At 45.1% G+C, this 24,327-nt stretch overlaps 2 protein-coding genes across 2 annotated transcripts; one reads left to right on the forward strand and one right to left on the reverse strand.

Moving 5' to 3' along the window:
- The first annotated feature begins 3,733 nt into the window (after positions 1–3,733).
- Positions 3,734–13,868, forward strand: LOC115773379 (CD63 antigen-like). Its single transcript, XM_030720086.1, has 9 exons — positions 3,734–3,939; positions 4,772–4,843; positions 4,941–5,057; positions 5,432–5,506; positions 8,974–9,069; positions 12,173–12,283; positions 12,361–12,393; positions 12,480–12,563; positions 12,721–13,868. The coding sequence occupies exons 1-9, from the start codon at positions 3,880–3,882 to the stop codon at positions 12,859–12,861; spliced, it is 789 nt and encodes a 262-aa protein (XP_030575946.1). The 5' UTR covers positions 3,734–3,879; the 3' UTR covers positions 12,862–13,868.
- Positions 13,869–15,936: 2,068 nt separating this feature from the next.
- Positions 15,937–19,833, reverse strand: LOC115773381 (tetraspanin-8-like). Its single transcript, XM_030720088.1, has 9 exons — positions 19,521–19,833; positions 18,964–19,035; positions 18,742–18,858; positions 17,917–17,991; positions 17,722–17,817; positions 17,383–17,493; positions 17,264–17,308; positions 17,095–17,178; positions 15,937–16,583 (listed from the first exon to the last, which is right to left on the reverse strand). Exons 1-9 carry the CDS (start codon positions 19,578–19,580, stop codon positions 16,461–16,463), a joined length of 783 nt encoding a protein of 260 aa, XP_030575948.1. The 5' UTR covers positions 19,581–19,833; the 3' UTR covers positions 15,937–16,460.
- Positions 19,834–24,327: the final 4,494 nt, after the last annotated feature.

Raw genomic sequence — 24,327 nt, forward strand, 5'->3', positions numbered from 1 at the left:
AATGTCTGTACTTTTGCCACCTCTGTTGTGCAGCTGGTTGTCCTGATGTGTCTCTCGTAGCCTCTCTGCTGTCCCAGGTTGTGTTTTTGCACCTCTGTTCAACTTAAGTTGACCTTTTAAAAAACTAAAGCTCATCTGTTTGTTTCATGACTTCTGTACTCTCCTGCAAACAGCTGGTTTATTTTAAAACGCCACAAACTTTGTTGAGATCCTTCCTCTCTGCTGAGTCTTCTGCAGCTGAACCTCGTCTCTCCCAGCATGGCTGCTTTAAAGGAACGTTAGAAAACCACCACAGGACAGCTCTTGTATTTTGATGCAAGCTTCCCCCATTTTAGTGACGTTACATCTGGTACTAAAGCCCCGTATCGTTTTTCAGAAAATCACGTGACAAAAACCAAAAGAGGCCCCGTTTTCTGTAATCACGTGACGGCCCCATGATGTGATTCGAGTTGCTGAAAAAGACGTTGGAAATAGAAGAAGAGTTGTGGGTGATCTCATCCATAATCAGAAGCACCTGTTTCCTCACCTGTACACATTAGAATTCCGTTTCAGCTTCTTCACTCCTCTGTGAAAGTTTTCTAAAGCTGGGAATATTATACCACAAAGGAGGAACCACCTGAGCCCCAACACTGTCATGATTTTTTTTTAATTCTTCGATAAAATTAATAGCGTCCTCACCTCCACCCAGACTTCCTGTAACTGTTTATCCACAAAAACACACCACACCATGTCTACATGCAATACTTTATTGATATACCACAACTGATGTATTGATACTCAGATATACCACAATCAAAGATCGATTTACCTCAAATGAAGATTTTAACATAATTGCATAATTATGCTAAAAGAACCGCCAGCCAACAGAATGATGCACACCAAATGTCCAGCAGATGCTCCTAAATGAGCCGCTAAACTGGGCTTCAAGTCGAAAGACACCAGTGAAGAGCGGGAGGTTAACCTGGACCTTAAATGCAGAGCTGATTGCCGCACAACAGGAACCAGGTGTGCGGGGCTGCCCAGCTCCAACCTCCGGCCCCGCCTCAGAGAGGTGGAGGAACTCCACGGCACCTTCTGTGGAAAGTGAAAACGAGGGAGAGAGAGCGCCACAGCAGCAAAACCCCAGCATCCAACAGAGAGCAGAGGTGAACACAGTCTGAATAATTACACCAGGGAAGCAAAACCAAACACAGTGCACACAGGACAAAACAGGAAATGACTAACATGACAAAAACAGAGGAAACCAGGAGTTAAATATAAACCATAACTATAATGTGTGTGTGTGTGTGGTGTGTGTGTTGTGTGTGTGTGTGTGTGTGTGTGTTTGTGTGTGGGTTGTGTGTGTGTGTGTGTGTTTCACGTGTGCTCACAAAACCCGCAAACAGATACTGAAGTCTGTGTTTGTCGACCTTATTCAGCAAAGAAAGCTGATCAGGAACCACGAGTCAAATAGTGTAACAAAGTCTGACGACAACAGGAGCAGCAGCACACACAAGGAGGCACCGAGGAACCAAAACCAGGAACTACACATGAACTGATCAGAGGTCAGAGCAGAGAGGGTAACAGTGACGACACAGAGACAAAGAACTATCAAAGAAACTCACAAAACAGAGACCGGAAACAGGTGAGGATGAACTGAACTAAACTACAGACTGAAACTAGACTGTAGAAGGCGACCGGAGAAAAATCATAAAGAACGTCAACCAGGAAATATCTGCTGCATATAAAACTCAAGATCAAACTGAAGTTCTTGTACTCGGCCCCACAAATCTTAGAAACATGGTGTCTAACCAGATACTTACTCTGGATGGCATTACTTTGGCCTCCAGTAACACTGTGAGAAATCTTGGAGTCATTTTGACCAGGATATGTCCTTCAATGCACATATTACACAAATATGTAGGACCGCTTTTTTGCATTTGCGCAATATTTCTAAAATTAGAAACATCCTTTCTCAGAGTGATGCTGAAAAGATAATTCATGCATTTATTACTTCTAGGCTGGACTTTTGTAATTCATTATTATCAGGCTGTCCTAAAAGCTCCCTGAAAAGCCTTCAACTGATCCAAAATGCTGCAGCTAGAGTACTGACAGGGACTAGAAAGAGAGAGCAGATTTCTCCCATATTGGCTTCTCTTCATTGGCTCCCTGTTAAATCTAGAATAGAATTTAAATCCTTCTCCTCACCTACAAGGTCTTGAATAATCAGGCCCCATCTTATCTCAAAGACCTCATAGTACCATATCACCCCAACAGAGCACTTCTCTCTCAGACTGCTGGCTTACTTGTGGTTCCTCGGATACTTAAGAGTAGAATGGGAGGCAGAGCCTTTAGCTTTTCAGGCCCCCTCTTCTGTGGAACCAGCTTTCCAGCTTGGGATTCAGGAGACAGACACCCCTCTCTATTTTTAAGATTAGGCTTAAAACTTTCCTTTATGATCAAGCTTATAGTTAGGGCTGGATCAGGTGACCCTGAACCCTCCCTTAGTTATGCTGCTATAGGCCTAGTCTGCTGGAGGGTTCCCATGATGCACTGTTTCTTTTCAATTCACCTTATTTACTTTGTTTTATACCCCCACTCTGCATTTAATCATTAGTTATTATTAATCTCTGTCTCTCCCCCCTCAGCAGATGACCCCCCCCTCCCTGAGCCTGGTTCTGATGGAGGTTTCTTCCTGTTAAAGGGAGTTTTTCCTTCCCACTGTCACCAAGTGCTGCTCATAGGGGGTCGTTTTACTGTTGGGTTTTCTCTGTATTATTGTAGGGTCTTACCTACAATATAAAGCACCTGAGGTGACTGTTTGTAGGATTTGGTGCTATATAAATAAAACTGAAGTGAACTGATGATGAAATGGAAATGATTTCCATTGGCTGCAAAAGAAAACACATTTGTGATTAACACAAACAGATTAAATAACATTTCCCCTTTAAAGCCCACAGAGCTGCAGCTGTCTCACTCTGTAATTTCCCCATTGTGGGACTTATAAAGGTTATAAAGCTTCATCACACTAACTGAACCTCAGACTTCCCACATATCTACTTCCAGGGAAAGTTGGAGCTGCCTCTCCCTTTGTTCCTCTGTCTCTCACCTTCTCTGTATTATTGTAGGGTCTTTACCTACAATTTAAAGCACCTTGAGGTAACTGTTTGTTGTGATTTGACGATATATAAATAAAATTGAATTGACTATAAATATTCAAAAGCCAGAATCCCGTAAACACAAGAATCCAAATTAATACAACCCCCCCCCAAAAAAAAAAACTTGGACACAAAACCAAAAATCCCCGACACACAAGAGAAAAATAGAAAAATACTCCAGGGGAGATCACAATCAAAAAGGATGTTTCTTCCTGAATATGAAGATGTATAAGTTAACATAAGTACCTGAATTTGTGCTTGGGTGCAGTACTCATAATGCACTTCATTATTTTAGCAGTGCAGTAAAAATAAGTTTGTAAGGAAGCTGTAATTACCGTGAACACTGCAGATGATGGAGGAGCCTCAGAAGGATGTGATCTGTATCAGATCTGAGCCTACAGTACGTTTGTAATATTCATTTAAGCACTGGATGCATTTTCATTGCTGCACCGGCACGAAAAGCTGCAGAGGAATAAACTTCACTCTCCTCCCGCTGACGAGAAGGAGTCACTCCCAGCAGCTCCGCGCAGCTCTCACAAATTTTCTATCGGTATTCCCGGAAACCCCCCCGGTTCCTCCTTTCCTGCAGAATATCCACGTCCCCGCCGCCTCTACCTGCTTACTGGAAGTCCCGCCCGCCGGAGCGCTTAAAAGGCGCCGCTTCGCCCCGTCCTCACAGAGCTGTTGAGAACTTTGTTAAACAGTTGTGTTATTTGTGTTACTGAATTTCCGAGCAGCAAACATGGGTAAGATCAACACCTGCCTCAAAAGCGTCTTCACCGTCTTCAACATTTTCTTTGCGGTGAGTTGAAGTTTCATGAAGCCGGTAACGGCCGCGATTCCGGGTGTCGGTGCGAATTTAAAGTGCGTAGTTCAGACTTCAGGAGGCAGCTTTAAGTCTAAAATCAAAGATTTATCACTCCTCACTAAGTTTTGTTCTAAGGAAAACAAACGTCATTGTGTGTGTGTGTGTGTGTGTGTGTGTGTGTGTGTGTGTGTGTGTGTGTGTGTGTGTGTGTAACATCAGGCTGGCTTTGGTTAGCTGCTATATTTAACATGTTTCCAGTGCTGCAGGTGAGAATGAGAATGTTCAATATATAAATGCTGTTTAAAAACAGACTCATTGATTTCACTGTAAACGCAGCTGGAAGTTAAAAGTCAGACTCTGTGCTCGGTTTTTGTTTCAGTCTCTGCTGACTTCGCGCGGGGTTAAACTGCCGGTGCGCACAGGTGTGGCCTTTCTTTGGTGTGCCTGGCAGCAGCCCAGGTAACTGTTACCTGGCCTCAGGTTACCCTGATATCAAAGCAGCAGCTCATTTGGTTTGTGGTGTGTGTGTTATGAAAATGAGCGTGTGAGTGTGGATGCGTTACTGTGGGGACAGAAAGCCTGAGCAGTGCTGCAGAAATAAATCGGTCCGCATCTTTTTGTTGTTGATCGGTTGATCATGAAATTAATGTTGACACTCTAGAAACACTAAAGCGAGCCGCTGCAGAGACACTGATTTCATTCATCTGAAGAAGTTATTAAAGACGGAACATCAGGATAAAACCAGTACCCTCCTGCAGCCCTGCGCGCCGCCGGCCCGAGTTTGTGCTGTTGAGGCTCTGAACAGTTTCACTGTGTTTGGTTGCAGATCGTTGGTGGGATCATCATCGGCCTCGCCCTGCTGGCTGAGTTCTCCACCAGCATTCAAGGAGGAGAAAATGTGAGCGCCAACATGTCCAAACAGATTTAACACAATGAGAAGGAGGAAGAAACCTGCCTCTCACTCATATTTGACTTTGCCGACTTTTTCCCTGCAGCTGACGGGTCGGACCACCGGCCTGTTCGTCCTCTATATCGGGGGCGCCGTCACTCTGCTGATCGCCGTCCTGGGAGCCTACGGAGCCCACACGGAGAGCAAATGCTCCCTGGTCATGGTGAGTACAGAGAGCTGGTTGCGCCATCCTGTGCAGTCCAGCTGCACAGGATGGCGCAACTTTGGGATAAAAGTTGTTGTTGACGTCCACTTCTGACATGTTTTTTTTTTTGGGGGGGGGGGGGGGGGGGGGGGGGCAATGCGTGTGGTGCTCAACGGTTACTGTATGTACACACGTGGGCCTGAGGAGTGAACAGACACTTCTTTTTTTTTAGTCCTACTGATCGTTTTTCTTCCATCATACAAAACCAGAATTTCTGGAATATTGAAATAGTTGCACTTTAATTTCTGGTATCATTGTGAAACTGCTCGGGTTAACAAATGTCAGTAATTCCCACTGACAGCAGAGTCAATGCTTCCTGTCTCTCCCCGCAGTTCCTGGTGTGCATGGTCCTCGGATGTCTGGTGATGCTCAGATACGCGATCCCTGCTGCCGTCATACGTCCTCAGGTAAAGGCTCAGACGTCACTGCTTCAGTCTCAGAGCAGATTTACTGATTTAACTGGAATAAAAATGAACACAATAATCTGATTAGTACTACACTATTTAAATACTTGAATATGGATAAAATAAAATGTTTTGGGTAAAGGGAGCTCAAACCTGTGTTTGTCTTTGGTGGGACTCCTTCACAATAAAAGCCTCCCTGTTTCATTCTTTTGATATTTAACAGCTATCAAATTGCTGGGAAGCTGTTTATTGTAACTTTACGTGCATTTTGGTCTTCCAGTTAGGTTTGCCAGAGAGCTGAAAACTTCTATAAAGGCACTGATGGAACATAAGCAGCCTAAACAGATTCCCTGCTGCTATCTGGTGGATGTTAAGTTAATATAACCCAGCAGCAGCAGCAGGAAATGAAGGCTTAACATCTGAAATAAATTAGTCCAGCTCTGATTCTAAATTTGGCTCAATAATCTCCAAGTCTTAGTCCATTAAAGCCCCCCCAACCCCCCCAGCACCAGTGCTGGAAGCCTTCCAGCACCAGTGCTGGAAGGCTTCCAGCACAGCACAGGCTCCAGCCTCTCGCTGGAGACACAAATGTGTGATTGTGTCAGTTTTTACAGCCATTTCAATCATATCAGTGCACAGCATCAGATTTTACAGAGATGAGACTCTTTGGTGATGGGTTGAAGTGATGTCACTGTTTGTGAGCGACAACCATTGCAGCAACCACAATGGGACCTTCAGTATCTTTACTGAGGCCTGATGAGGTTTGGAGTTTGTGTCACTGACAAAAAGACAGGAGGCTGAGCTGGAGGTGCTGAGCTGAAGATGTTCAGGTGTTCACTGGAATTAGAAATGCATGCATCAGAGGGCAGCTCAGAGTCAGAGAGGGGAGGCTGAGATGGTTTGGACCTGTGCAGAGGAGGGAGGGTGGAGATACTGGACAAAGGACGATGAAGATGGAGCTGCAGGCAGGAGGAGAAGAGGAAGGTCTCAGGAGGTTCATGGATGTAGTGAAGGAGGACATGCAGTGGGTCTGCTGTGACAGAGGAGGATGCTGGTATAGGGGGAGATGGAGGCAGATGGTGTGCTGTGGCGCCCCCTGAAGGGAGCAGCCGAAAAAAGAAGGATTAAATCGTCTGACTTCAATAAAACTCCAAACTTTAAAACTCTCTTTTGGTTCACATGGAAATGAAAGCTCGGCTAAAAACAGGAAGCAGGGTCTGAGAAAGCTAACCACACCTTTGTTCTAGTTTCATCACACACGGCTGTCGTTACCACACCGACCTCAAACTATGACTCTCTGATGTTCCTGCAGATGTAGGAGCAGGAACATGAACCACACTTTCCACGAATACAAATAACAGTAAAACCATTTTAAAAGCTGTGTTTTCATAGGTGCCGTTTACACGAAGCCGTTTTTCACTGGAAACGGTGTCGTTTTGATGCGGTTTCAGCCTTTCGTTTACACGATGGCGTTTCAGAAACGATCCGCGTTTACACGAGGACATGTGAAACGATGAAAACGATGTAGTTCCCATGCCAGGCCACAAGTTGGCGTTGGTTTTCTCTTTGCAGTTTGTTTACCGCAAGACGCGCATGCGTGGAGTGACACAGTAGGTAGTGCGGCAAATTGTTCATTACTTACAAAACGGCCAATGTGAGAGGTTTTGTGTGGACAGATGATGAGGTTGGATCGCTGCTGCACACAACGCTGAATTACAAAACGGTAAAAAACACAGGAAAAGCATAAGAAGCACTCGTGAATCTGCGAGTACTGTTATCAGTTTGCGCGTGCGCGAAAAACTGGCCGTCTCAACCATAGTGCGCATGTGCGGTCGAGCGTTTTCAAATCACCCCGGTTTCAAGTGTTTACACGAAAACGCAAGCCGGTGCGTTTCTGAAACGCTCCACTCTGGACCCCGTTTCTGAAACACATCGTTTTCACTCTGTTGTCGTGTAAACAGAAGGGCGAAACGCATCAAAACGACACCGTTGTCGTGTAAACGCAAGGCCGAAACGCATCAAAACGACACCGTTTCAAAATGAAAACGGTCTCGTGTAAACGGCACCATAGTTTGACTGTAATAAAGCTTCCTGTTGGAGGTTTTATGATACAAATGTTCAGCTGTGTGTCATAGAATAAAGGTGTTTTTTTTGATAACTCGATTAAACTAATATTATGAAAATATTTCAGTAATTTAATTATTTTGGAAAAAAAGTCTCTTTAATGTTTCTGCTAAAATAAAAAAACTATCATAATAACATAAATGAACTCAGAGCTCTGTAAGATCATTTTGTCCTGTTATTGTTTTTCACTAAATTAAAACTAACTGAATTAGAGAAAAAACAGTAAAAACTAACTGAAACTAAACTATAATGTAAAATCCAAAACTATTATAACCCTGGAGTGAACACACTGAGCTGGAAGTGAGTCTCCTCACCCTCTGTGTGAGTCACAGATCAGCTCCTTCCCTTTAAACACAAAACATATGAACATAAATACAATGCAAACACAAACAGACCTCCTTAACATCATCCGTCACTCATACTTCATTTACTCCCTCCAGGTGTGCAGTGCGAAGCAGGACTTCATCTTATCCAGATAACGCCATAAAGTTGTTGCTGATGTCACTTCTGACGTTTTTTTTGTTTTTGTTTTGTTTTTTTTTGGGGGGGGTGGGGGGGGGGGGGGGGGGGGGGGGGGGGGGGGATACGTGTGGTGCTCAACGGTTACTGCATGTACCCACGTGGGCCTGAGGAGTGAATATACACTTTTTTTTTTTTTCAGTCCCACTGATCGTTTTTCTTCCATCATACAAAACCAGAATTTCTGGAATATTGAAATAGTTTCACTTTCATTTCTGGTATCATTGTGAAACTGCTCAGGTTGACAAATGTCAGTAATTCCCACTGACAGCAGAGTCAGTGCTTCCTGTCTCTCAGTCTGGTGATGCTCATATTCGCAATCCCTGCTGCCGTCATACGCCCTCAGGTAAAAGAACAGGAAGCAGGGTCTGAGAAAGCTAACCACGCCTTTGTTCTAGTTTCATCACACACGGCTGTCGTTACCACACCGACCTCAAACTATGACTCTCTGATGTTCCTGCAGATGTAGGAGCAGGAACATGAACCACACTTTCCACGAATACAAATAACAGTAAACATTTTAAAGCTGCGTTTTCATAGTTTGACTGTAATAAAGCTTCCTGTTGGAGATTTTATGATACAATGTTCAGCTGTGTGTCATAGAATAAAGGTGTTTTTATAATAACTCGATTAAACTAATATTATGAAGATATTTCAGTAATTTAATTATTTTTGGAAAAAAGTATAATGTTTCTGCTAAAATAAAAAAACTATCATAATAACATAAATGAACTCAGAGCTCTGTAAGATCATTTTGTCCTGTTATTGTTTTTCACTAAAGTTTCTAAATATTCATTTAATTTGTGACATAAAAATAATGTTTGCAGCTCGAAGGCATGATGGAGGAGCAGTTCCGGCAGTATCTGCCCCTGGACCAGTCTACAGACAACATAAAGAACATGGCTAACAACTTTCAGAAAAACGTAAGATATTCTATTTTAAGATAAGAAAAGGTTTGACCTGGCACACCTAAACGTATTGTGAGGGTGCACTGGGAACGCCTGGCAGAAGCCACGGTCCGGGAGATCTTCAACTCCCACTTCCGGCAGAACTTCTACAGCATTCCGAGGGAGGCTGAGGACATTGAGTTCGAATGGACCATGTTCCACACCTCCATTGTTGAGGCTGCTGCTCAGAGCTGTGGCTGCAAGGTGGTTGGTGCCTGTCGTGGTGGTAACCCCCGAACCAGAAGGGAGCCATCAAGCTGAAGAAAGAGTCCTATCAGGCTTGGTTAGCCTGTGGGACTCCGGAGGCAGCTGACAGCTGGCAGGCCAAGCGGAATGCAGCTCGGGTAGTGGCCAAAGCAAAAACTCGGGTGTGGGAGGAGTTCGGTGAGGCTATGGAAAAAGACTTTCGGATGGCATCGAAGCGATTCTGGCAAACCGTCAGGCGACTCAGGAGGGGAAAGCAGTGCTCCACTCACACGGTTTATAGTGCGGGTGGGGTGCTGCTGACTTCAACTGAGGCTATAGTCGGACGGTGGAAGGAATACTTCGAGGACCTCCTGAATCCCATTGACACACCTTCTGTAGTGGAAGCAGAGTGTGGGGACGAGGGAGATGACCTGACCATCACTGGGGGTGAGGTCACTGAGGCAGTTAAACAACTCCTTGGTGGCAGAGCCCCTGGGGTGGACGAGATTCGCCCTGAGTTCCTGAAGGCTCTGGATGTTGTAGGGGTGTCTTGGTTGACACGCCTCTGCAACATAGCGTGGAGATCTGGGGCAGTGCCAATGGATTGGCAGACCGGGGTGGTGGTCCCCATCTTTAAGAAGGGAGACCGGAGGGTGTGCTCCAACTTTCGGGGGATCACACTCCTCAGCCTCCCCGGTAAGGTCTATGCCAGGGTGCTGGAAAGGAGGGTCCGTCCGTTAGTCGAACCTCGGATCCAGGAGGAACAATGCGGTTTTCATCCTGGTCGCGGAACACTGTACCAGCTCTTTATCCTCTCAAGGATATTCGAGTGTGCATGGGAGTTTGCCCAACCAGTCTACATGTCCTTTTTGGACTTGGTAAAGGCATTCGACCGTGTCCCTCGGGGTGTCCTTTGGGAGGTCCTGCGGGAGTATGGGGTGTCTGGCCCGTTGTTGCGGGCCATTCAGTCTTTGTACAACCGCAGTGAGAGCTTGGTCCGTATAGCCGGTAATAAGTCTGATTCTTTTCCTGTGGGTGTTGGACTCCGTCAGGGCTGCCCTTTGTCACCGATTCTGTTCATAATTTTTATGGACAGGATTTCTAGGTGTAGCCAGGTGGCGGAAGGCTTCTTCCTCGGTGGCCTCAGAGTCTCATCTCTGCTTTTTGCAGATGATGCGGTTCTGTTGGCTTCATCAGGGGGGGCCTCCAGCTCGCAGTGGAACGGTTCGCAGCCGAGTGTGAAGCGGCCGGCATGAGAATCAGCACCTCTAAGTCTGAGGCCATGGTCCTCAGCCGGAAAAGGGTGGAGTGCCCTCTCTGGCTCAGGAACGAGTTCTTGCCCCAAGTGGAGGAGTTCAAGTATCTCGGGGTCTTGTTCACGAGTGATGGGAGAAGGGAGCGGGAGATCGACAGACGGATCGGGGCTGCTTCTGCAGTGATGCGGACGCTGCCCCGGTCCGTCGTGGTGAAGAGGGAGCTTAGTGTAAAAGGGAAGCTCTCGATTTACCGGTCGATCTACGTTCCTACCCTCACCTATGGTCACGAGCTTTGAGTAGTGACCGAAAGAATATAATCGCGAATACAAGCGGCAGAAATGAGTTTCCTTCGAAGGGTGGCTGGCCTCTCCCTTAGAGATAAGGTGAGGAGTGCGGCCATCCGGGAGGGGCTCAGAGTAGAGCCGCTGCTCCTCCACATCAAAAGGAGCCAGTTGAGGTTGCTCGGGCATCTGATTAGGATGCCTCCTGGCCGCCTCCTGGGTGAGGTGTTCCGGGAATGTCCCACCAGGAGGAGGCCCCGTGGTAGACCCAGGACATGCTGGAGGGATTATATCTTTCGGCTGGCCTGGGAACGCCTTGGGGTCCCTCCGGATGAGCTAGAGGAGGTGGCTGGGGAAAGGGAAGCCTGGGCTTAGGCTCCTGCCCCCGCGACCCGGCCCCGGATAAGCGGGAGAGAATGGATGGATGGATGGATGGACCCTCCGGCTCTCCCCGCAGAGGTCGGAGAGATTTTCCGGAGGAATGATTGTTCAGGAGGCGGGAATTTCATACCTGTTGATCTGCAGCATAAGTTACCATGGTGATGTGAACCACCACCACCATAGAACAGGAAGCTCAGAGTTAACATGACGTCACCTGAAGTTCAGGCCCAGGTGGAAACGTCCCCGTTAAAGATTAAGCTACCAGCTGTGATGCAAAACAGCATTTAGAACATCCTCGTTCAGTAAATACTGAGTGTGACTGTGGTACAGTAGTGTACATGTATGTGCAGCTGTAGTACAGCAGTGTACATGTATGTGCAGCTGTGGTACAGCAGTGTACATGTATGTGCAGCTGTGGTACAGTAGTGTACATGTATGTGCAGCTGTGGTACATCAGTGTACATGTATGTGCAGCTGTGGTACAGTAGTGTACATGTATGTGCAGCTGTGGTACAGTAGTGTACATGTATGTGCAGCTGTGGTACATCAGTGTACATGTATGTGCAGCTGTGGCACATCAGTGTACATGTATGTGCAGCTGTGGTACAGTAGTGTACATGTATGTGCAGCTGTGGTACAGTAGTGTACATGTATGTGCAGCTGTGGTACAGTAGTGTACATGTATGTATAATGAGAATCATCATACCCTGGGTTATTGTTTGACCCTAATGGGAGAATAATTAACAGTTTTTACTAAAAAGACTTTAAAATGGTAACTGAGCTCATAAAAGTGGCTCCGCCTTTCACACCTGAAGGCTGGTATGTCTTTTATATACAGTTAATGGTTAGCAGCAACTGAACCTTCAAAATAAGAGGGAGATCTCCCCAGGTAACGGTTTTCATAGCGGTTTCCTTTGAGAGCAGTAGATGTTTGTGATGATGGTAACCCTCCCGTTTCTTCTTCTCCTGTTTCAGTTTCACTGCTGCGGTCTGTTCAGCCACTCGGACTGGAACGAGATTCCCGACTCCTGTCTGTGCGATGAGGAGGAACAGGAGGAGGGCGAGTGCCAGAACATCGGCTACAGCGTGAGTTTCAGCGCGCTTTCACCTCCCTCTGTTAAATATGTCGCCATCTAATGTTTTCCTTTCTGTGCCTCTTCCAGGATTTCATGCTGCAGAGGTCCATCTACTCCAAGGTGAGCGACCCCGGGCCATTTGGAAAAGTTTGTCAACTGATTTATAGAAACTGTAAATATATCTAATCATATTTCCTTCCCTTCAGACCTGCTTCCCCATCATCATGTACTACGCCCTGTTCGCCGTCGACATCACGATCGGAGTCGTCTTCACTCTGGCTATCCTAGCCGTGAGTAGCATCAGTAATCTATTTTCCTATAATGATGGGATATTAAATAACTCATTAGCGTGTTAATAATTGTGTTTTTGTTTTAGCTAACTTTGGCTCTCCTGTCTTTAAAGTGGGGAAAATTAAGGAATTTCTCTCTCTCCATGTTCCCTCACAGCTCTTCGGCATGATTCTCTCCTCCATCATGATCCACCAGATCCGTTACACCAACCAGCCCACCATCCTGCTGACGGTGCCCACCATCTTCTCCCCACAGCCACCGAAGTACGAGGAGCTGCACAACCCCCCGCCGTACTAGAGGGAGGAAGCTGCACCTCTCTGCTCGGTGCGAGGGATCCAGGAGACCTGTTAGTTTTATTTTCTTGAATTTTAAAATGAAATATGCAGCTTGAAGTTTGTGCCTGGGGTGCCTTACCCCTCTGTGGGGACGCCTGACTGTCGGAGTCAGTGAAAACTTAATTTTATGGAGCCTGAAAAATGCTTCTGCTTTTCTGATTTCCTGCGCTGTCATTCTCTTTGAAAACTCATGTTGCCATTTTAAAGTTCAGCTCTGACTCATTTCTTACAACCTCCTCAAATAGATTTTTAACAAACATCCTGCTCACCAAAGACATCCGGAGCCAGTGAGGCATAAAAATGCAGTTTGAATGAATTTGATTTTGTCACTTAACATCCAAAATCCATCGCAGGAAAAAGCTCAGACCTGAGTGCACACAGAGGACTGCCGGGAATGGCAGGAAGATTGATTAATATGTTTATGGATTATTTTCTCCTTCACTTCAAACTGTTTGAGGACCAAAGGCTTAAAGTCAGTTTGGATCTTCTATCGTTGAACGATGTGACTCAGACTTCTTCAGCATCAAGTTTTGTTTCTTGGCTGCAGGTTTTTTTTATGGCCCTCACTAAAACTGAATGAAAGCTTATTGTTGATTTCACAAATGCAGCCGGAGGCCTTCAAACAAAGTGTTTTTTCCTCTCCTGATGATGTCATGTGTGGATCTGATGTTTGTTTTTGTGTGTTTCTTACATATTCTATGAATGTATATAAACCTGTTTGATTAGTTGGTTTCTGTTAACTGCAGTTAAATCAAACCTCATTCTTTTTTTGGCCACATGTTAAACTTGTCAGAGTAAGTTGAAGCCTTTATTTTGAAAGCTGAGCACTGTTGATAGTGTATTTTTAAAAAAGTTTCTTCAGCTGTTTAGAAAGGAAAATATTAGTTTTATATTTGGGCTCTTTTGTATTATGTTTGATCTTCTGCTGTAAACTTCAGACTTATAAGATTAAAATCATCTGAAAAATCATGTGAGGTTTGTTTAAAAATGATCTTTGCATTCCTGCATTCCTATTGGCTGGAAACACATCAGAATCAATTAGTGTATTTGTGTTCATGATTAATATCACATTATATGACCTCCTTCCTTCATCTGCCCCTATCCCAGCATCCTCTGCTTCACTCCACTCATGAATGTCCTCTGAGGTCTTCCTCTTTTCCTCCCTGCAGCTTCATCTTCATCATCCTTTATCCAGCGCCCCCCCACACACACACACACACCCAAACCATCTCTGACTTTCCCTCCACAGCTGTGACATTTCTGTATCTGTATTTCTTTGTGGTATATTTCACTTTTTAGCAATTTAGTTACTGTAGACTTATTACATAGTAACTAAATAAACCAACATTTGGTTGTATTGTATTAAAGTGAGTTAAAATTCTCAAAAAAAAAAAAAAAAGCACTGCACCATGTAAAACTGTAAAGAAGCTGTGGCAGACTTGTGACAAACCATTAATGATCTGAAGGCAGTTGGGACCACAGGCACCAAGAACACGCCAATAACTACGTCATAACAGAAATCTGCAGCGCCTGTAAGGCCCCCCCATGCACAGGTAAGTCTGAAGGTTGCCCGTGATTCAGGGAAAGCTTTGGGAGAAAGTGCTGTGGTCAAATTGAGCTCTTTGCCATTGACTGAACCTGCTGTGTTTGGAGGAAGAGAAACGCTGAGTACAACCCAAAGAACAGCCTCCCCACAGCGAACCACAGAGGTGGAAACATTATGCTTTGGGTCAGTTTTTCTTCTAAGGGTGCAGGATGATTTCACTGCACCGAAGGCCGGTGGACGGGGCCAGAGCACTGAAGATGGGTCGTGGATGGGACATTGACCCAAAACATACCACCAATGCAACAAAGGAGTGGCTAAAGAGGAAACACATTAAGGTCATGGAGAGGTCTGGCCAGTCTGCAGACCTCAGTCCTGTAGAAACTCTCTGGAGGGAGCTGAAGCTTCAAGCTGCTGAGCAGCAGCCAAGAAATCCAAAGGATTCAGAGAGTTTCTGTAAAGAGGACGTGACCAAATCCCTCCTGAGATGTGTGCAGCCCTGCTGACCAACTACAACAAAGGCCTCCCCGCTGTGCTTCTAACAAGGGTTCCTCCACCATGTATGAGGAGTTATTTTCACACATGGATCGGTCACCACAGAGTCCCGACTTTAACCCACTGAGTGTTTTTGGGATGTGCTGGAGAAGACAGTCCAAGCTTCCCATCATCAATACAAGAGCTGAGCAAGAAATAAATGTAACTGGACAGAAATTAATGTGCAGACACTCACAAGATTACCAAAATACCGCCATGGAAAGAGTCAACCATCCCATCCTGAACCATAATCATTTTCATTTTTAACCACAATATTTTTTATTAAAGATTTTTAAATCACATCAATCTCACTTTACTTTTGATTTGGTGTTTGTGTTCCAACAAAAACAACAGAAACACACAAAAAAGCAAAATAAATGAATAAAGTAATCAAAGCTTCTCTTACCAACAGAGGGAATTCAGTTTTTCAGGCTGGCCTGGAATACTAGAATCAGATCCCAGGGAAAAATGTGTGTATATATTTACTCAAACAGGTGTACGTTCTCACCGTTCCATCTGTGAGGTCCACATCCCTCATAAAATTAATAAAAGGTCTCCAAATCTTCTAAAACAATTGCTGAATGGATTTATGAAAATATGTAATTCTTTCACGTGGCGAGCAAAACTCAGCAGCTTCTAAATCCCAACTCCTGTTAAACTAGACCAAGTGAGCTATTTAGGATTATTAATTATTCAAACACTGATCCACACATGTGTGAGTCTGTGCTCTCTGGTGTGAGTGACAAAATGATTTGCTCCACCGACCAGAAAAATGTGCTCGAGCAGGAAAACAAACTGGGAGGAAGTGGTCCGTTGGTCTGATCATGTGATCTTTAAACAAAGTCATTGTTTCCTGACGTGTTTGCAGTCCAGTTATTACCTGAACTGCATCATGACAGGAACCTTTGAACCGCCTCATGAGCGTGTCAGGGCTGTGTGGCAGGACAGGACTCACAGATCTGAACTTAAACGTGGTTTATTTTAAAGTGACACAAAATTACAGCTGCAGCTACACAACAAGACTGTGGAGCAGGGAGACACACAGACAACATCTGCACAGCTTCTCTTTGAGTCTGAGCGTCACCCAAGTTTCAGTTTACAGCAGAACAAGCAAATATGATACAAATATGATACAAAGATATCAAAAATATTTCCCTTTAGAGCTCCATGAGTGACTCTTTATTAACAGCACAGTGTCCAAAAGTTGCATCTTATTACTGAGAACATGAAGCCGGTGAGGTCGTGTGGTTTTCCTTGAACACGGCACATGGATGAAGGCACACGCGTTTGAAGGTATCTTCAGGCCAAAAGAAAAAGTTGTTGGCACATTAAATTCTTGTGTTTTCAGATATTCTCTGAAGAGCGGCTCCAGACGGAAGATCCAAGTCAGACGGATTTCAGTGGAAACATCGATCAGAGCTCCTCACAGACTCCTGATCCCACTCCCTGAGGTAGAGACAGTGGAGAGGTGCAGCTCTCTTCCTCTAACACGCTGCAGGATTGTGCAGCTCCTCGTATTTTCGTGGAGACAGCTGCAGCAGGACGGGGGGTCTGCTGAGGCGATGCATCTGCTGGATCATGACTGAAGACAGAATGATGCCGAGGAGCTGTGGGGGGGACACGAGGAGGAGAGCTGAAAATCAGCCGATCTGCTGAACTGATCCAGCTTTTAAAGAGTGAACTGACAGTAAGACAATGAGGTGAGCAGACGGGCAAACCTGCACTCTGACCCACAGGGTAAACTCTTCTAGGATTCAGCTGAAGAATTTTTAGGACGACTTTACTTTGTGTTCAATAACAGAAGTTATCCTGATTTTAAACAGGATTTTGATGATAGATGAACCAAAGCTCTGAAAATGCCTCATTCTGAGCTTAAAGTGAGAGAAAGCGTTCACACTAAGGCTCCGAATTCAGAGTCTTTTCTGACAGGAAGAGCTAAACACTGTTTTTGGCTCCATTTACTGAATGTTAATGAGAAAGATCAGATTCAGCCCTCTCTGAAACACAGCAGCCCTCTGAGGAGCAGCTTTCTTCTGATCCAGGATCAGAGAAAACCAGGAAGTAAAGGAAGAATCAAAGTCATGTGACCTGAATCTTTGAATAACTGATAATACTCACAGCCAGAACAGCCAGAGTGAAGCTGACCGCGAGCCTGATGGTGGAATCAAACCGAGATTTTTCCAGAATGATGGGAAAGCAGGTCTGAAAACAGGAAGATACAAACTCTCAGTTTCTGCTAGAACCTCACAAATGTTTCCAGCTCTTTGAAAATGCTGCGGTCGCTCACCTTAGTGTAGACGGACGTCTCAGGACTCACTAAAATCTGCAAAAGCTGTAAAAGTAAAAAAGGTTACAAACTGCGACACATTTAACAGAAGTGAACTGAGCGCGTGCGGCGACACTCACGCTGTTTTTGGCAGTCTGACACTCGCCCTTCTTCACCTCCTCCCGGCTGCACACGCAGGAAGTGGGGATGTCCTCCCAGTCTTTGTAGCTGAACAGACCGCAGCAGCGAAACTAAGAACAGCAGAAGAAGAAACGGGAGGTTACTGATCGCCACGGGACGATGAGACCATACGTGGAAGCAGAGTGTGAGAGACCTTCATTACTTTGCTTATTAAAAAAGATTCAGGTGACATCACATTACAGTTCCCTCGCTCTTAATTTGAAAGTTCAGTTCCTGCTTCCTATTAACTGTATATAAAAGATGGACCGAACAACACTGAGCATGTCAGCATAACTTACAGTTATCTGATAGCCTTCAACCAGACTCTTTACTGTGTCTGAAGATTTGTCCAGAGGGAAAAACTTGTGGAAGGTCTCGTCCATGATGCTGTCGAGCTACAAAACAAATAAATACATATTCAAAAACTTCTTTCCAGTTAAATCAGCAAAATCTTTTAAGTACGAGAGCCCGAAGCAGCGAGTCTGGGCCTTTACCTTAGGACGCATGATGGCAGCAAGGACCGCGTTTCTGAGCATCAGCAGGAATCCCAGGATCATACAGAGCAGGAACTGCAGAGAGAGACGGGAAAACGTTTCATCTGAGATCTGCGGGGACGGCTGAAACGTCTCAACCCCGACCAGCCTCACCATCGTGTCCAAATCTGAGACGCCATCATTCAAACTAACAGAAATCAGTGAGTGCCGGTGACGCTCGAACACGAAGCTTTGAACGTGTCAGTTTGCAGCTGTTTGACTTTAAATGCCGGCTTTAAGTCAAGTCCACAATATTTACGAGATCTTCTCACTTTAGTTCATTTTAGGACCAATAAAAATGGAGAGAAGTCTGTTCTGTGACAGCCGTGGATCTGATGTCCATCACTCTGTGGCTGCATGAAGCCTTCTCCACACACTTTCCTCATTTTGGATCAAACTTGTTTTCCAGAGCAACACAACAGGAAAACAGACAGACTGCCGACAGGGTTGGATTATTAAATAACTCAGCATCACTGATTATGGATCTGTGTGTGTGTGTGTGTGCGCACATGTAAAGAGGAGGCGGAGCCTGTATTCCCTCACTGTCTTTCTCAAAGAGGAAGCGAACTTGGACAAAGTTATTAAAATGTGACCCAACAAAATGCTGGTTTTCTTCTGTGTGCTGAAGCTGCGCTCACACAGGGACACACTGAAAGACGTGAACACAGCAAAGATGATCTGTCGGGATTTCTGAGTGTCGGCTCGTTACTGCATGGATTATGATGAATGTGGTCCTGACGTTCCTGTTTTTCCGCTAAGTTTCAATAAGCTGGTGTTTGTACTCACCACCATCAGGGCCACTTTGCTCTCCCTGTGGGCTCCGTAGGCTCCCAGGATGGCGACCACCATGGTGATGGCACCCACGATATAGAGGACGAGCAGGCCGGTGGTCTGAACCTCCAGCTGCAGACAAAAAAGAAGCATCAAAAGTTTAATACGCTCTGGTTTCAGAGCCAGAATCTGTTTTTCCCACGTATTAAATCCACGTTTGAGCATCTTTGTTCTCACATTTTGTACTCCGTGAATGTCGGCGAAGAACTGAGCCAGCAGAGCGATGCCGAAGATGAAAGCACCGACAATCTGGAAGAGAAACACAACACGAGTTTGGTCAGAGCTGAGCTGCAACAACAACGATGACACAACCACCCAACGGGTCCTCAAAGCTCCTGAGTCCGTCTGCACGACTGCACGATGGAGCCGTACTCACCGATGTTACTCTGTCCACAGATTTCACACAAAAATCAGTTTGTTTTCAAATAAATCAACAAATTCTTCACAAAAACAAACAAATGTTTCTGTAACGACCCATCACTTTCTTTCTAAAGAAATGAACAATAATTTGATCCATCAAACAGATGATAATTAATGTTTTGATCAGCTGATGAGTCGTTTATACCTGATGCACACACGCAAAAACAAAAACAAAGTAACCATGTGACTGACTGACACGTGTTCACAGCTGAGGTGGTACCATAACGCTGGCCTCATGAACAAGTACTGAAGTTAGTGCTGAGCTCAAGCCTGAAAGATCGCGGTTCTTATCGGCTTTCTGAAGGTTTACTCACCGCGAAGATGATGTTGAAGATGATGAAGATGCATCTGAGGCAGCTGTTGATCTGAGTCATGTTTGCAGCTGGAAATCCAGTAAAAAAATAACACTGTTCACAAAGTCCAGAGGAGCTCCGACTGCAGCAGTGAAGTGAGAGGAGAGCTGCAGACTGAGCTGCTTTTAAGGCTTTCAGGGCTCCGGTGGGCGGGACGTCCAGTAACCCACAGAGACGGAATGCTGGGTATGAACAATTCCGAGGAATGATGAGGGTGGGGTCAGATGTCGGGTTTTCCTTTTTCCCGGAAAACCAGCGGAAAGCTGCTCTCAGGCTGGGAGGGTGGAGGGAAAGGCGGTGCCAGAAAACAAATCCAGATATGGGGAAATGAGTCCTTTTGTTTTCATGGGAAGTTGTCTGCAGCAGGAGGAGAGTGAATTTACTGGAAGTCAGTTTGTTCCACAGTTCTAAATACTTTTTATTGTATCTGCACACATTGTACTCAGGGTTTGGAAAGAATGAGATATACTTCCAAAAGCACTGCCCTCAGTGATGCAGGTTCCATCCTTTTGATGCTATCTGGTGTTTTTGTGCAGATCACACTTATTGATGCTTCGTGCCAGCTGTAAACTCAGAGTCTCTGTGGATCCGTTTATTGATTCCTGATCAGTTTTCCTCGTGGAATCAGGCAGACCTACAAAGTCTTTGAGCATCAGCAGTTTTATCCCTCTGAGTGTGAACGAGCTGTCAGGAGGAGCAAAGCGGTGCAAACACCACCCTCCTGTGAGTGTGACGTCACTGCTGTGCAAAAACAGCAGGATGACAGAAACTGATGGACAAACATAACTGTGACTGACTGTGAAACTTGGAACTGAGTCTTGATGCCTCCAACCTGCTGTAGTGCTTTTTGCTTCCTCATTTTTACGTCCTTTCAGTCTCTCATGTTGTTCTGAAGCTGTTTGCATGTTACCCTTTGTGAGCCTTTATTGTGCAGCAGTGAAACCAGCTGCAGGGCACCCTGAAGGGCTGTTTTTCCTTTTAAGGATGGAGAGATCCGGGAAGACGTGGAAGCTAAAGAGCAGCTGAGAAAAGACAGGAAGGAGAATGTGAGAGACAGAGGGGCAAAGGGAGGGGCAGCTCCAGCTTTCCCTGGAAGTAGATATGTGGGAAGTCTGAGGTTCAGTTACTGTGACGCAGCTCAGAGAGAGACAGCTGCAGCTCTGTGGGCTTTAAAGGGGAAATGTTATTTAACCTGTTTGTGTTAATCACAAATGTGTTTTCCTTTGCAGCCTGTCATGTGGTGCTGTGCAGCAGGAGCAGGAAGACCCCAAAAGGACTCAGGCAGAACTTAACTAAAAAGGTGTTGATTGAGGAAAAACAAAAGATCAGGGCTATACTGGGATGGCTGGGTGCCAGAACTAAATGCATGAAAACAAACACAGGAAGACACACAGCAGCAGGAGTCAGACAACGACATAACAACAAACAGAAGAAAACTGAGGGCTTAAATACACATCAGGTAATCAGGGCAAGAGGAAACAGCAGGGCACAACAGGTGAAGCAAATGAGATTAATAACAGGGGAAGCAAAACTAAACACAAAGCACAGGGAACACAAGACTTTCAAAAATAAAACAGGAATTGATTTAACAAGGTACACGGAGACCAGACACAGGGGACTAACCCTAACCCATCTGCTGAGGGGGGAGAGACAGAGATTAATAATAACTAATGATTAAATACAGAGTGGGGTATAAACAGAGTAAAAAGAGGTGTCACTTATAAATGTATTTCACACATATATATATATATATATATATATATATATATATATATATATATATATATATATATATATATATATATATATATGGTTTGAGATGTAGTTTTTCATACTTTGCAAGAGTGACTATTGTGTAATAGAATCTCAACAAAAGATACTGTTTTAAAAATTGGATTCAACAACCAACTGTTCACAAAATAGCAGCATTAGGTGCTTAATACGTGAACTCCAAAACTCAAACTCTACAATAAACTTCAGCATCAGTGCAGTACACGTGGTGTATGACATCAGAACACAACGAATGCTTGACAAAAACAAACTCTTTGAAGGAGTCAAAGGTCAAATCCAGCTGCATCCTGATGTTCTCACCACCTGAAGCTGCTTCTGTTTTGGAGCTAGCGTGGTTAGCTGCTCTAATTAGACTTGCATGGTGTTTGCAGCCTCTGTACAACCTACGGAAGTGTCCGACCTTATGTCCGCATTTCTGCTTGTGTAGCTGGATTGTGTGTGTTAATTACCTTACAGTCGTGTGCTGGTGTTTTATATGCGGTGCCGGCTGGGACTTCCTTAGGTCCTCGCTCTTTGTGCTCAGTTTTTTGGCTGCAAACATATTTGTCCCTGTTTTTTCACTTTCTTCATTCCCTCACGTCCATTCCGATAGTTTCAGCAGTCTCCCTCCAGGAATTTGCTGACATTTGTGAGTCCTTATATTGATGCTTTGATTATTAGTCCTGATTGTTATTCTCAGACTGATAAATTCAAACACAGTGGCGAAAACTAGCCGGAGACGTACAAGGACTGAACAGGTTAATCACAGCGTTCTGGGCTGCGTGGACCCGAGGAGAAACCCCTTCATGGGATTGTGTCGCTTTCTTGGCAGATCGCTGCCAATACTTTGCAGACCTGTGCGGTGAGCACGCACACACACGCACACAGTTGTCCGATGGCGCTCCCAGCTTAAACTGCTAGAGTGGAAAAAAAATGATTTCATGTCAGTCCACAAGGGTTTTAAATAAAACAATGAAAACGAAGGTCATTTTCTCTATAATTTCAGTTAGTTTTAGTTAGTTTTGTAAACTCAAATTACAGTTTTAGTTAGTTATGATTTTATCCTTTTAATTATAATTTTTATATATTTCATTTAACAAAAATGTTTTTTCAATTTCCGTTTTTGTTATTTCATTCATTTCGTTAACTATAATAACCCTGTTTGTTACAAAGTTGTTACAATTTGCTGGTATCACGTGTTATGGCCAAACTCGCATACAATTGGTCAGCAGGTTTCCTTGAACGCTTCACCACTACCGTAAAGACTGTGAAAGCTGCACCGGTAAACCAGAAAGCCTCAACAAGATTTTAAGCGGGCATTTCTGTTTTGGTATTATGTTCGGGTCCGCATGAGACATCATTTTGGTCCGGATGCGGACCGAGGTCCGCCTATTAGTGACCTCTGTTCTAGTCCCTGTCAGTACTCTAGCTGCAGCATTTTGGATCAGCTGAAGGCTTTTCAGGGAGCTTTTAGGACAGCCTGATAATAATGAATTACAATAGTCCAGCCTAGAAGTAATAAATGCATGAATGAGCTTTTCAGCATCACTCTGAGAAAGGATGTTTCTAATTTTAGAAATATTGCACAAATGCAAAAAAGCGGTCCTACATATTTGTTTAATATGTGCATTGAAGGACATATCCTGGTCAAAAATGACTCCAAGATTTCTCACAGTGTTACTGGAGGCCAAAGTAATGCCATCCAGAGTAAGTATCTGGTTTGACACCATGTTTCTAAGATTTATGGGGCCGAGAACAAGAACTTCAGTTTGATCTGAATTCAGAAGCAGGAAATTAGAGGTCATGGGGTGGCTGTGGGTCAGGAGGTAAAGCCAAATGCCAAAGTATCCTTGGGCAAGATACTGAACCCCAAGTTGCTCTCCGACACAAGTGTTGGAGTGTGAATGTTAGACAGTAAAACACACTTAGCTTAGTTTCACATGGAAGTGGTTGTATGAATGGGGTGTGAATGTCTTTGTACTCACCACAGAGTCTAGACTTTAACCCACTGAGTGTTTTTGGGATGTGCTGGAGAAGACAATCCAAGCTTCCCATAATCAATACAAGAGCTGAACAAGAAACAAATGTAACTGGACAGAAATTAATGCGCAGACACTCATGAGATTATCAAAATAATGCCGTGGAAAGAGTCAGCCATCTCCCCAGCCACCTCCTCCAGCTCATGCGGAGGGACCCTGAGGTGTTCACAGGCCAGCCGAGAGATATAATCTCCCCAGCGTGTCCTGGATCTACCACGGGGCCTCCTCCTGGTGGGACATGCCCAGAACACTTCACCCAAGAGGCGGCCAGGAGGCATCCTAATCAGGTGCCTGAACCACCTCAACTGGCTCCTTTCGATGTGGAGGAGCAGCAGCTCTACTCTGAGCCCCTCCCAGATGGCCGCACTCCTCACCTTATCTCTAAGGGAGAGGCCAGCCACCATTTGAAGGAAACTCATTTCTGCCGCTTGTATTCGCGATCTTATTCTTTCGATCACTACTCAAAGCTCGGGACCATAGGTGAGGGTAGGAACGTAGATCGACCGGTAAATCGAGAGCTTCGCTTTTACACTAAGCTCCCTCTTCACCATGACAGACCAGTGCAGCTTCTGCATCACTGCAGAGGCAGCCCCGATCTGTCTGTCGATCTCCCGCTCCCTTCTCCCGTCACTCGTGAACAAGCCCCCGAGATACTTGAACTCTTCCAATTGGGGTAAGAACTCGTTCCTGAGCCAGAGAGGGCACTCCACCCTTTTCCGGCTGAGGACCATGGCCTCAGACTTAGAGGTGCTGATTCTCATGCCGGCCGCTTCACACTCGGCTGCGAACCGTTCCACTGCGAGCTGGAGGCCCCCCCCTGATGAAGCCAACAGAACCGCATCATCTGCAAAAAGCAGAGATGAGACTCTGAGGCCACCGAGGAAGAAGCCTTCCGCCACCTGGCTACGCCTAGAAATTCTGTCCATAAAAATTATGAACAGAAGCGGTGACAAATGGCA

Source organism: Archocentrus centrarchus, chromosome 23 (assembly GCF_007364275.1).
Source record: "Archocentrus centrarchus isolate MPI-CPG fArcCen1 chromosome 23, fArcCen1, whole genome shotgun sequence".
In the NCBI taxonomy this organism is placed as follows: Eukaryota; Metazoa; Chordata; class Actinopteri; order Cichliformes; family Cichlidae; genus Archocentrus; species Archocentrus centrarchus.

Bases quoted from the DNA above. Each gene is read 5' to 3' on its own strand.
- LOC115773379 (XM_030720086.1), top strand. From the start codon at position 3,880: ATGGGTAAGATCAACACCTGCCTCAAAAGCGTCTTCACCGTCTTCAAC. The intron at 9,070-12,172 runs GTAAGATATTCT...CTCCTGTTTCAG, and splicing joins CTAACAACTTTCAGAAAAAC to TTTCACTGCTGCGGTCTGTT. The intron at 12,564-12,720 runs GTGAGTAGCATC...GTTCCCTCACAG, and splicing joins TCACTCTGGCTATCCTAGCC to CTCTTCGGCATGATTCTCTC.
- LOC115773381 (XM_030720088.1), bottom strand. From the start codon at position 19,580: ATGACTCAGATCAACAGCTGCCTCAGATGCATCTTCATCATCTTCAAC. The intron at 17,992-18,741 runs GTGAGTACAAAC...CTCTCTCTGCAG, and splicing joins GCAAAGTGGCCCTGATGGTG to TTCCTGCTCTGTATGATCCT. The intron at 17,179-17,263 runs GTGAGCGACCGC...TCCTGTTTTCAG, and splicing joins AGACGTCCGTCTACACTAAG to ACCTGCTTTCCCATCATTCT.